General features: G+C 36.6%; 3 protein-coding genes across 7 annotated transcripts in view; 1 reads left to right on the top strand and 2 right to left on the bottom strand.

Moving 5' to 3' along the window:
• LOC129565208 (uncharacterized) overlaps window positions 1-9,369 on the bottom strand; it is a 10,915-nt gene extending 1,546 nt beyond the window's left edge. For 3 of the 5 annotated variants that reach the window (XR_008687587.1, XR_008687588.1, XM_055439796.1), the window contains exons 1-9: window positions 8,990-9,352; window positions 3,585-3,752; window positions 2,744-2,881; window positions 2,422-2,595; window positions 1,809-1,874; window positions 1,644-1,742; window positions 1,377-1,574; window positions 687-1,187; window positions 1-310 (exon numbers count right to left, since the gene is read on the bottom strand). The exon at window positions 1-310 is cut by the window's left edge and continues 101 nt beyond it. Coding sequence is in view for 3 of the 5 variants with exons in the window: in XM_055439796.1 (XP_055295771.1) it covers window positions 1-310; window positions 687-1,187; window positions 1,377-1,574; window positions 1,644-1,742; window positions 1,809-1,874; window positions 2,422-2,595; window positions 2,744-2,881; window positions 3,585-3,690 (1,592 nt within the window). In the remaining 2 variants the exon portion in view is untranslated. Of the gene's footprint in view, window positions 311-686; window positions 1,188-1,376; window positions 1,575-1,643; window positions 1,743-1,808; window positions 1,875-2,421; window positions 2,596-2,743; window positions 2,882-3,584; window positions 3,753-8,989 lie in introns of all 5 variants that reach the window. The other 2 variants (XM_055439798.1, XM_055439797.1) reach the window with 2 other exon arrangements.
• Window positions 9,370-10,393: 1,024 nt separating this feature from the next.
• Window positions 10,394-12,385, top strand: LOC129565207 (uncharacterized). The gene is made up of 2 exons (XM_055439795.1): window positions 10,394-10,610; window positions 10,665-12,385. Exons 1-2 carry the CDS (start codon window positions 10,541-10,543, stop codon window positions 11,072-11,074), a joined length of 480 nt encoding a protein of 159 aa, XP_055295770.1. The 5' UTR covers window positions 10,394-10,540; the 3' UTR covers window positions 11,075-12,385.
• On the bottom strand, window positions 12,367-13,294 carry LOC129565206 (inosine triphosphate pyrophosphatase). Its single transcript, XM_055439794.1, has 2 exons — window positions 12,809-13,294; window positions 12,367-12,743 (listed from the first exon to the last, which is right to left on the bottom strand). The coding sequence occupies exons 1-2, from the start codon at window positions 13,050-13,052 to the stop codon at window positions 12,409-12,411; spliced, it is 579 nt and encodes a 192-aa protein (XP_055295769.1). The 5' UTR covers window positions 13,053-13,294; the 3' UTR covers window positions 12,367-12,408.
• Window positions 13,295-13,314: the final 20 nt, after the last annotated feature.

Genomic DNA, 13,314 nt, shown 5'->3' with positions numbered 1-13,314 from the left:
CTCGGTCCAGGTACATCGTTCTTAATTTTCTGCTCGGTTCGTGTTCCAAAACTGAAAGCTGCTTGATGATCCAGGTTACATTTCTCTGGTTGATAATGACTCGGTCCAGGCATATCGTTCTTAATTTTCTGTTCGGGCCGAGAACCAAAGCTAAACGCAGGCTGGTGATCAAGTAGTTTCATGGACTGTTCTGGCGCATATGAATTCGGTGATGGTGCTATACTTTCCATCTTTTGTTGTGGCTTTATTCCAAAGCTGAATCCAGACTCTTTCGTTAGACCACATTTTTCCGGTGAATATGATCCTGGAGCTAATTGTAAGAAGAAAAAATGTCCTCGTAAGATGAACTTTTCTACGTTTTTTTTTTAATATTAAAGGGAAATGGGGCTTTTATTGTCCAGACAACCCCAAAAAAGGCATACTGTTGCCATATTCTATATCCACGTTTCACTTATTTGCATACAAAGATGCAATTCGTAAAAGAATTTTAGAGCAGATATACATGGCGTCGCCGAATTGCTTGAAATTTTACACGAAAGTTGAGTTTGATCAAAAATTCGACTATATGGACTTTATACTATACCCAACTTCTGTGCAAAGTTTCAATCGTTTCGGCGACCCAATGTGAAATTTGATTGATTTCGTGCGGAATCGTCGACAAGACGGTAAACAAATTATGATCATACCAGGATTATCACTATTGACTTTTAGTTCGGTTCGTGTACCGAAGCTAAAAGCTGCTTGTTGGTCAAGGTTACATTTTTCTGGTTGATAGTGACTTGGTCCAGGTACATCGTTCTTAATTTTCTGCTCGGTTCGTGTTCCGAAACTGAAAGCTGCTTGATGATCAAGGTTACATTTCTCAGGCATATAATGATTTGGAGCCGGAGCGTCACTTTTTATTTTTTGCTCTGGACGCAATCCGAAACTAAATGCCGCCTGATGATCGAGATTACAGTTCTCGGGCTTATAGTGGTTTGGAGCGGGAACATCGTTCTTAATTTTCTGCTCTGGTCGCGAGCCGAAGCTAAATGCTGCCGGTTGATCAAGGTTATATTTTTCTGGCGAATAAGAGCAAGGAGATGGGTTTTGGCTCAATTTCTCATCTTTCGGGCGACCCGAAAGGGAATATGCGGGCTGTTGATCAAGCAGTTTCATGGACTTTTCTGGACTGTATACATTTGGCGCTGAGAAAAAATCAAAAATACCGAAGAACAAAAATTCTAGTTAGAATATATGTGATAGCTTGGGATGCCATCATATTCATGTCACACGTCCTTATACAAGTATTTTCAGGTGATAACAACAAAACGACACGGGCGTTTGGAAAAGTCAAATGGAAATCGACGATGGCAAAATGAGAATATTGCACTTACCTGGTGTTAAATCGGGCTTCTCCACCTTTCTTCTTCCTCGCATTGTAAAGGATGGTGTACGGTTGAAGTTACATTTTTCCGCGGCATATTGATTGGGAGCTGGAGTGTCACTTCGAACTTTTTGCTCAGGACGCAAACCAAAACTGAAGGCAGTCGGTTGATTTAAGTTGAATTTCTCTGGCGAATAGGCCCCAGGTGCTGCGATTGATACAATGGATTAGAAGATGATGGATAACAGCAATTTTTGTTACAAAACGGTTCTTTTACCTGGTGTCTTATTCAATTTCTCGGTGTTATGTCTTCCTGCCATAGAGAAAGATGGTTGATAATCCATTTTACATTTCTCCGGCTCGTATGAACCAGGACCTATTTTTGGTGAAGAAATCCATTATCAACACATTCGTTTGTGATCGAAAAAAGTTTTCAACGAACCTGGTGTTGTGGAAAGACGTTCAAGTACATTTCTATAGCCCAACGTATAGACTGGCTTCTTCGATGCTGAAAAGAAGAAGATACCGATGAAAAAATGTCCAATTAACCAATTTTGTTGAATGAACCCATTTTTAATTTGAATACTTCATTCACCATGTTCATGAATGTTACCTATTCACCACACGTTTCCCTGATTCTATTCATGTAATCGGAGATTGCTTGAATAATTTGAAAATCGTTTTTTTCAATGGCACTCCTTTTTGTATGCTTTGCTATAACGACAAATCTCATTGTCATTAATGAAAAAAATATATCAATAAATCGTTGATCGTAGAATAGAAATACATCGTTGCGATAATAACTGTGTTTGTCAACTCGAATTAGTCAATCAAATTGGTTTGCAATAATCCAACAAAGCATCAATTACTTAGTCAAAAAGAGTGCATCAAAAATGCAATACCAAAGCTCAACGGATACTCAACGTGTATTCAAAATTACGAATTTCCAAAATATCTACATTGATTGTGCCAGCGGTGGATCAATCCCAAAAAAGCAATAGATTCGTTTCAAGAAAAAGATCCAGTTTTCAGTGGATTCGAGCATATTTTGTTACCTGGTTGGCGACTGGGTCGATGGTGTGGATTTGGATGGCCAAACGTGTAGCCACGCTTTAGCTTTGATTTTTCTTTTCGATCGAGATCATAGTCACCAGGGGCTGGGGTTTCAAACTGTTTACGATCGGGTGGTCGACTACCTAGAGTCGATTCACGAGCCGTAACTTTTCCTGCTATTGTATTCCAAACATTTACGTAAGCATGAACAGAAAAAGAGTAAAATCTTCCATGAAAATGCGACTCTTGCTAAGTCGATTCAAGTCTCTTTTTTTTGGTAAAAAATGAGATGAGATTTTATGTCAGATTCTTCCATTCAAATACCTTTGACACTTAAACCAGTTATATCATATGCTGAGGGCCCTGGCCCATCTGTATCGAATCGTGCGATGTGTTTGTGTTTTTGACCAAATGTAAATGATGCGGCCGTCGGTTTCGACGAAATTACAATTTTTTTATATCCTACAAACGAAATCAACTTGATTATGATCATAATTGCAGTAAACAGATTCCGTGGGTGTGTGATTCATAATTGTTCAATAAATTATACAAAAAACAAAACGGTAATCTCTTTTGTTCGATCGAAATAAACCACAAGCAGGATGAATGGTGTATGAATAAATAGCCGTAAATGGTAAATGAAAACAGCCTACGACAAGTAGCCAATAAAAACTTCCTATCTCCGATATGTGGATGGCAAAATGCACGATTTTTTCCGGCACAATTTTTATCAATTCTCCAACTGTATGCTTGAATTACGGACTTAATTGATTCAATGCCAATAATTGTGATTCCAAGCCAACGGCAAAAATAAAACGAAACGAAACTATAACATAGGCTAGCATTTGATGATGACGATTATTATGAATATAATATGGATTTTGTGTGCTATTATATCGCCCACCTATTTATAAATTGCTATTCAGAATATGTGGCGTCGTCTACAATCCGACACGCTCGTTGTCATCGTTGTCTCGTGTGTACAAACACACACACACAGATTTGTTATTGAACTTTGTCAATAGCACACATATATCAAAATCATATTGCAATATGCGAATAATGACCGTAAACTTGAAAACATGCAGCAAGAAAATTAAGCCGATTGTACTACAGAAAATCGGGAGTGTCAAGGAGTATTGAAAAATTCTAATTAGAAACAAACCTAAAAGTGGTGGCAAATCAACCGAGTTCGGAGCTGGAGACTTGGATTCGGCAGCGATTGGTCCGCGACGGGCGGTTGGTGTCCATGGTTGCTGTTTAACAGGCATCGTTTCGATATCAATATCAAACTGTCGCTAATTCAAGCGAATTGTGTCGATATGTTTGACCTCTAAAAACAGAAAAAAAAAACAAAATTTCAAACAAAAGATGATAATCGAATTGTTCTATTCAATAAATTTGGCCTTGAGTTTATTTATTTGGTAGTTTAGCTCATTTAACCAGCGATGCGTCTAATTAACTTCAAAATCAAACGAAAAAAACCAAAATCATTTCATTCGGTTCGATGATCTATTGAGACATTATTGCATTTGTTTGTATGTGCGTGCGTGGGTTACATTCAATTTCTCATTGTTTTCTTGGGTGTTCCCCGAATAAAGTGTGCTATCTTAACGTTTTGATCAATTTCGCTTGAATTTATCGCCATTTTCCGTTGAAACAAAACTTTAACAGATGCTTTTAATTTGTCAATATATCGATAGAGATAGACGAATTTGTTGACCAAATCTTTTTCGTTCATTTTCATCTCCTTCTATAGCACGAGCTGCGTAGCTTTCAATATATTCGAAACAAAATTTACATTTCGGTGAATTTTTTTCGATTATTCTTTTTGTTCGTGTCCAATAAATCTTTTTTTCTGCAGAAAAGGAAACGTGGCACGCATTATTATTGCATGACTTTCACGACTCATGACCAAAGATGGAATAGCGTTTTTTTTTTGTTTGCGAATTCAGCTGACGTGCTTGTAACCAGCCACCAACAGTGTTATTGCCCGTTTTCTCAACTTCATTTTAAATTACTAAAATCGCTGAACTTAAATCTCGACCAAAATAATGGCGATCAAAAGAATGGCAACATATATATTCATTATGTGGGTCGATGTTGTTACAATCCCTGTATTAAAAAGAAAAATACTATGCTGTGGCTTTCTAAAATTTCTCACAATTGACAGAATTTAGTCGAATCGTAGCAATGCCAATTGGAAATGACGTCTATTATGTCTTTGTGAAATTATAGGTGTTTCATTGGAAAACGGAATATAGCCAATGCCGGATGAGTGTAATTTGGATGTTTCTTTCATGTTCATTTGCAAATGCCTTCAAACGTGTTAAAAGGACGCCGAAACACCGGAAAACTTGCAATTTAAATGGTTCTTGCATGTTAAAACTGCATATTAGAGTGGAACATGGAATCTTTTTTGGCATACATTTGATTGCCAAGTCAAAACATTTCCATTTCAATCATATTTCTTTTTTTCTTCTTTTTATCCCTTTTTGACCGATTTTTAAGGCAACCGCGAAAAGAATATGCTCATTTTTGTATTCTGTTTACGTGTTTAGTTCACACACAAAAGTCGTCAAGGTTTTGCCATGTTGTGTACTGGTCGTACAGAGAAAATATAACGAAGATTTATATTTTATGAATCAGTCAGACTGAATAATTGCACATCACCCATTCATGGCCATTTCCACACCGTGCACACAAGCACATACACTGTTCATTCGTATGTTGATCGCATCAAGTATACTATGAATGCGCAAATTTCCATTTATAGGCAATGCAAATCGTCCAAATGTCATCGAGGTTTAATTAACGACTGACTATTGAACCAGGTTTCAAAAGCGAATCGAGAGAAGCAAGAAAAAAACGAAAAACTCAAACATCTGTTCTCAAAACATTGAAACACATCAATAACTGATTCATGAAATGCGTGGCGGCTGAGTCACGCTTCTGTGGTTAATTGAAAACAAACATGATGTTGTTTTGAATTTTTCGAGAAATTTATGCAAATGCCGGAAATTTGACGATGCTTTTCGAAGCATTTCGTTGAATTTAATGGTATTTTGGCTGGAAAGAAATAACCAAGCTTCGATTTATTATCAATTTTGGGTCAAACAACATCAGATATATTGTTACATAAAAATTCATTGGCTTTTATGCTTTTGCGATTGCTTATGCTTGTCAATCGATTTCAACGATCGCGGCTATTTCGTTTACGTCGCCATATACGGAGAACCAGAAATAAGCAAAAAATCACACAGCGAACGTAAGAAGTACATGAATTTCGGTGAACTGTACACATTTCTAAAAACCGTGGCTATATTTCCATAAATGGCAACAACATCGTTACTCTTGTGATATATCGTTGATTCCATACGGACCACGAATGCGAACTGTGTAAAAAAAATTATGGACTCGATCAGATTTTAATTTTGGAAAAATCGTAGATGGTGTTAAGTAATTTGTCTAATGTTTCCCATCGCTTGCGGCTTTCTATAACGCATCGTCACGATCTTGGCGCGCTTTGTATGTTTGTTGTTGTCGTTTTTCTCTCAGACTAAGCACATTTCATGTGACTCCACATTTGATTGTGTGTGAACCGTGAAATTTCAGAAGGAAAAAAAACAAATCGAGTTAATTATTCCAGAAGCCACAGTCTCATTTGAATTTAATCTCGATTTTTAATTGAATTGTAAATCGATATCAATACGCCAAACCCACAATACTGTGGCAAATCTCATTTCTGCATTAATAATACGTGGTACTAATAAATCGTCTTTGGCATTCTAGGTTTGCGTTTGCGTTTATGTTCCCCATTTTGAGTTCGTTTGTTTTAATAATTTTGTGTTTTCATTTCATTGGCAAAAAACGATCTATTTGAAGCTCAAAAATGACTGATGACTGTGTCGCCGAAAGAACAAAACAAATCAAATCAACACACAGTGAATTAGATTCATTTGTGCTAATTGTTGAAACACATCATGCAGTCACCCAAATAGATTTGATCTCAGAGCATGCGAACAAATTCATGAATCGCAAATTGCGTTGAAACAGATGCGACTGAAGCATCGAGATTGATGACATTGTTCGTTGAATTTAAGGTCGAACCGAACGATTCGGTTTTGAATTCGATTTCATTGATTCGAGCGAAAAATTAATGACTGAAAATTGTCTTGTTTTCGACGGTCGTTTATCAGTTTTGAGTTGAATTTATCGCATGTTGCCAGCAGCTACTTTATTGATTGGGGTTGCTATTAATAAATCATAAAATCAATGGTTGGCATTTATGAACTTTGACAAAAACCGCACATACACACAATCATCGTGTATGACAACCGCACCGTATCGGTCGTAGTTTCGTTTTCATTGTGACATTCGGGAAAAATCGTTTTTCCATTGACTCGTAGCAATTTTATTGAAATGAAACTTCCATTCTTTTTACTTCGACAATTTTCTTGGATCCAATTTTTTTTCTCGTTCCGTTGAAAGTAACTGTCACTGCTTGGCACATCCAAGACGCGAACGGAAGCAATATAAAGGCATTTTATTTTGTTTGGGTTTGTTTTTTTTTCTTTCTTGTTTTTTTTTTTCTTCTTCTTCAAAGTTCTCGAAGGAACTCATGGCTTTTGTTTGATTTAACAATATTCGGTTCGTTCGATGTTCGAATATGCTGGAATATGTTCCCAATTATTTATTGCAATCATACAAATGAGGTGGGTGCACGAAAAATATGTTGCACGAAGTTGATGGAATGGAAAAATATAGGTCAGCACACTGTGTGGAAAAATCGCATTCGCCCGACCTATCGACTATACATTCAATGCGTTACTAAACACGTACGACTTTTTTACTTGTTTGTTTTCAATCTTCAGTGCGAGCTTCAACTCGTCATTCTATATATATATATCAAAATGCAATAAATCGATATACGTAGCGTCAACACAAATGTGTGGCGCTTGAGCTCGAAAAAAGAACAGAGAGAAGCAAAAAAATCCAACAAAATATGATGACATTTATTTTAATTGCGTTCTCAATGCAGTTGGTTTTAATGGAAACGAATAAGAACTGGTTCGTTTCACACGCGTAATAGAAGAGCGGCCGAAAGCTAATGTATGACATTGGTCTACATTAAACAGGGTTTCAACACTCAATGCACGCAACTCAATGAATTTTCGTCAAAAGAAAACCGATGAAATGCACGTGTGGAAACTGCCAACTATATTTTTTTTATATGCAGAATCAAATATTTATTTTCATTTCATTTTCTTCCATTCAGGGAACTTCAATTGGTGAACAATGCATGAAGCATTAAAAAAAGAGGCTTAACCTTAGCATAATAAACGAGTTGTAAATCAGCTAAAAGTTTACTTGATTTTTATGATGTTGGCCAAGCTTTTATAGGCAATCTCAAGGCATTGTCATGATTGACATGGGACAAAAATCCATGTGCAACAGAATTAAATAATGTGGAAATCGAATAAGAGATTGAAATCGAACGCCTCATTTGTTTATTAAGCTATAAAAAAAATAAATTCAAAAATTGCATTTGAAAGAAAAAAAATACTTCGAAGCCATAAAAATACCTCGCAGCGATAAAAATGCTTTTAAAACGATAAAACTTCTACTCATCGATAATCAAACGGCTTAATTCACCCATCCGTCCCAACAAACGTGTTCAATGTGATGAGTATACTAATTATCCTTACATAATTTCGATTAAAGGCGAATCGATAATAATTTTATCGGCGGTAAATGTTTATCAAACGCATTTCCAAGCACATTTGTTTGAGCGCCCGACGAATGATTAATATTTGTTGGTAGCTTTTCATCAAAAATTGTTGCGTGCGTGTTGAAAATCAGTTAAACGGTTCACAACGTTGAATTTACGAATCAGTTAATCCAAAAATCTGCACCAAAAAAACAACGGAAACTTCATAAACATATGTGCAAACATTAAATGAAGCAAACAAACCGCACTACACCGCGTACTCGTATGGCTGTATTATCCTGTCTTGAACACACGCTTAATGAAGCATGTGCTGTAATTACGGGTGCTATCGAGGCATTTATCATGGAAATTTCATAACACAGCATAATGAAAAATGGAAAATACTTCAGCACTTAAACTGGGTAGTGAGAGTGCCAATAAATTATTCGCGTACCGACGTTAGATTACTCGATGCAATGTAATGATTGCATTAAAACGCGGCTAACTAAAGCCAATTTAAAATAATTAGCACATTTGGAAAAATCGAACTCGGTTTTTTCGGTTCAATTTTCATTACGTTGTACTTCGAACGGCACTTATTCATTTCGACTTGACAACCAAGTACAGAAAAATAGATAATCGAATATCACATAAATCAATTCAGCCTGATTAATGTGGAGAAGATAATTTTTCGCATAAATATTGTCTCAAGACTTATCAGCTTTAAAGGAAAAGTAAACATATCCAAATTTTCGACTACAAGCCTCACCACTTAACGTCGACTTTGTTTTTGCACATTCCAGCAATTATTTGTTTTTATGTTTTTAATTAGCAAAAAGTTGTGTTATTGTCATTATTACCTCTTGTCGATTGTCGTATGTTCGGTGCGGTTGGTTCTGAATTCCGATATTGTTTCACTTTATTTACTTTTCAGAATGGTTATATTTTGACTGTGAAGTTTAAATAGTATCAACAAATAATAATGAACGACTCTTTTTTTCTTCTACTTCTTTGATTTGGTTTTCCGATTGTGTACACAAAAGTGAACTTTTTTTGCGGAAAGAATTATTAAATCCACGCAAAATATTCTTTTTCTTTTAAGTTTCTTTTGAAAATCCTACACAATGGTTCTGTTGTGTTTGGTTGTTGTTTGGTTCGATTGGAGCGAGTAAATTGGTTTGAGAATGAGGAAAAAGCACTAAACGACTGTTCGCGACAACGGTTCGATATGAAATGAAACGTCTTGTAATGACGCGCGCTACTTTTTATATGCGGTGTGTTGTGTGTGGATGGAGAGAGAAAGAGAGAGAGTGAGTGAATACAGTCCCTATAACAACAATGTGTGGTTTTGTTGAGCTCACTGAACAGGCATGAATGTTTTGGTATTTCATATATTCAGAGCTGATGGTAAAAAGGTAAATAAATGTGAATCGAATAGACAAGTTCGATAGGTGTGTTTGGGTTGAACATATGATTTCATGTGTTCACAAACTTTTGAACTCCGACAAAGTAAAGGGCGAACAGTGAACATCATGAGATAGTAAAATGAATGCAAAACAATTTAACTTTTTTTCTTTGTCGTTCCAAGTCAAAAGTTTCAAACTCTTTTAATTTATATCCATCGTGTGTGTTTTTAATATCTCACCTCCACCAACGTCATGACGTGTTCGTTTTGAGCTCAGATCCCACTCTACCTACTCGCGGTGAGTCAATTTCAGTATCCAAGCGTTGACCCACCATATAAAGTTTCAACTCGCTTTTTAACACTTTTTTTTCACTCGTGCCTCAACCTCTCGCACGATCTCTCGTCAACACGTCTTTTTTATGGGAAACAATATTCTATTCAACTCTTTTCTATTCTCTTTCAATAAGCTAGAAATATAATATGCAAATAAATATTCGCATGTTTTGTTAAATCTTAAATGTAAAGTCTTTATTGAACATTCTTTTCATTACGTCAACAGCAAATGGAGCTGCCATAAATCGAATCCATTTGAATAACTCCATGTTATTCATTAAACACTTTATCAGATTCGGGCATGTCTTGAATACATTGTCAGAACAATTTGCAATCGACAAAACATCGATGTCCACATTTGCATCGACACACATGATTCACTAACCGCATCTGAATGAGAGCAAATACAAAGTTGATAGCGAAGTGCACTGTGACCAAGTGATTGCTAAATATAGAATCAATTACATATAGATAGGTGTATGTATACTTTGTGTGGCTTGAGACGTCAAAGCAAATGTAAATGAATCCAGTTTACTTTGACAGATCGCCCGATGTTAGCGAATCAAATGTTCCGCGATTTCCGTTCGCTGTAGCACAATTTCTCTTCAAAATAATTGAGTGTTTTTTCTATTTATAATTGAAACCTGAAGTTTGTGGAAGTGTTCAAGGAAAAATGAAGCTATTAAAACGAGCTGTTGGCATTACATTTACACTGATACTGGTGTTGGGATCGCAATTTTTCGGTATACATGAATATTCTTTACGCTATTTGAGCATAAATATACAGTACTTTGCAGAGTGTGCACAGGTCACAAATCGTACTGCCCAGACGCAACGACCAACCGTCAGTACAACAATAAAACCAACTACTACAATACCTCCACCAGCACCACCGCAAACGAATTGCCTTGAGAATCCAGACAATAGCGACCCACATAAAGCTATCGGAAAGCATCCTGTGTCGCGTTTGTTCGAAATTCAAGCAAAAAATCACGAACCAGTGCCCATTTTCAAAGATATCGGCCAACGAGGTCAACCAAATCAAAATAATGTGGAGTTTCACGTTCAAGTGACGATCAACAATAGAACGGCATCGGCTTGGGCACGGACAAAAAAGGAAGCCAAACGTCGTGCAGCAATTGAAATGCTCACACAAATGGGTCTGCAAATTGAAGCGGATAATTCTAACACAATCAATCCTTGTTGAATGGTGAATCGTGTAAGAAATACATTTTAATAGACTTAATTTGATTCAATCAATTCGATTGATATTTTTTTCTTGTATGTAAATTGAGCAGATAATAAATGCGCAAAAAACTGTTGAAATGTTGAGTTATGAGTAATGTTTGGTATGTGTTTATGTCTACGGCCTGGGTACGCATTTCTTTTCTTCATTATCAATATTATTTCGTCCGACTGATAACAAAATACGAATCTGTAGGCATATTTGCACTGTACAAACAAAATTATGTTATCAAAGGAGTCAGACGATGGTTGTTTAAACAGATATTTCCTGTGAAAACACTCTACTCTGGCTTCAGTTCATTTTTGTCTGTGCAGTAGATCGAACGTAAAAATGTTTCAAGCAAAAATTCTATATTTTTTGGTCGCTGCTTCAGTTGTGGTTTGTGCGATTGAAAGTAATGAGGGTTTTGATACTAAACGTTCGGCTGTTTGTTTGATTTATCGCATTGCTCAACACAATCATGTGAATGCAACGTTTACAAAAGTGAACTTTGAGCAAAAAAAATGGAACCACACACGTCGAATGTAAATTGAAGTTGGGCAATGAAGAATACACGCGGAATTCAACGGCATTTGGAAAGGCAAAAGAGAAAGTAGCTCGCGAAGCATATGCTAAAACGAGATATGCAAAACCTTCTATCCAAAATAAAACGTGTTTAGTTCCTGTGCATTCGACCAAAAATGACATTAGTCTTTTGGAAGAGTATGCAGTTGCTGTTGAGAAATTTGTTCGGTACGAGGAGAAACCACACGAATGTAAATGCAAGTTTGAATATGTGGTAACAATCGATGGAAAATCAGCATCTGGCATCAGTGATAAAAAGAAAAAAGAGGCCAAACGATTGGCTGCAGCCCGTTTAATTGAAAAAATCGGAAGGGAATCACTCATCAATACATTGTCTGCGAAATACAATGCTACCGATTACCACAGTATGGAGCCAAAGCAACGCCTACGTAAAATTGTCCAAGTTACGGATTTGTCGGGTGATGGTGTCTACTCAAAACATCAAGAGACAACTGAACGGAAGGGAGGCAAGACGGTCAAGCGTATTGTTATGCAAGTCGAAGCAAGAAGTTCAATGGCAGCCGGCTCGGGATCAACAGTCGAAGAGGCCAGTTCAATTGCTGCCGCTAATTTACTACGCCACTTGGGCTTTGTGGTTGATTATCCACCAAAAACACAAAATTGATTTGAGTAAAAGATTATAAAAAATGAAATTTTATATCAAGAATAAACAATAAAAATGCCACACAGTCGTTGTATTCAGTTCGATTCTTTGAATTTTATTCAAATGTTTATGCGATTCCATTTGCATTCATAAAGTAATGTTTTAGCGCATCGACTGCTTTGAAACGATGAGAGATGCTGTTCTTGGTTTCTTTGGATAATTCAGCGTAAGTTTTTTGAAATCCATTTGGCTGGAAACATGCATCAAATCCGTGGTGTCGTGGTCCGCGTGGGTCAACGATTGTGCCTTCAGTCTTTCCTTGGAATAGTAACACTTCCTCATTTTCGCCCGAACTGTAAGCAAGGGTGCAAATAACTGTAGCGGATTTATCCTCAAATCCAACCAACATTTTGTATAGCCCATCCACACCAATCTTGTCGTAAAACCACTTTATGTATGGACCTGCAAATCAAAAAAAACTACTTATAGAAGTTGATACTATTTCAAATAAATACAATTCAACTTACCGGGCATTCCGCCGAGTGCATTGAAACACAAGCATATATCTTCAACGATGACGGGCCCTTGAACATGCTTTGCAGCCTCTTGACACTTCTTGATGCTGATTTCATTCATTTCACCTTGGCAGTCCGACAAATCGAAATTCATTGAAACCAATTCACGTGGAAACTCTTTGCCCAATATTTCAATGACCTCCTCTAATTTCTGATGATTTCCGGTAATGAATGTAATCGGCTTCGACTGCATCATAACACGAAACTTTTCAAGCTTTTATTTGATGTTGAATGAAACTGTCAATAATAATCAAATGTCCTATGTTGTCTATTCTCTTCGAAAATTAGTTAAACTGCGTAAACTGCGTTAATCTTCTTCAAAAATGAATAAATTATGCGTGAATCAATGGTTTATCTAGATTGATAGGACTTTGATACCAATCACAGACTGATGGTGGTTTCCTAGTCGCCGACAACACATTGACATTTCTACTTTGACAACCGGCTTTTTCTGTATT

The sequence above is a fragment of the Sitodiplosis mosellana genome, unplaced genomic scaffold, assembly GCF_009176505.1.
Source record: "Sitodiplosis mosellana isolate CC-2019 unplaced genomic scaffold, AAFC_SMos_1.0 Smas_scaffold_2, whole genome shotgun sequence".
NCBI lineage: Eukaryota > Metazoa > Arthropoda > Insecta > Diptera > Cecidomyiidae > Sitodiplosis > Sitodiplosis mosellana.
This window is presented reverse-complemented; position numbering and strand designations above follow the sequence as displayed.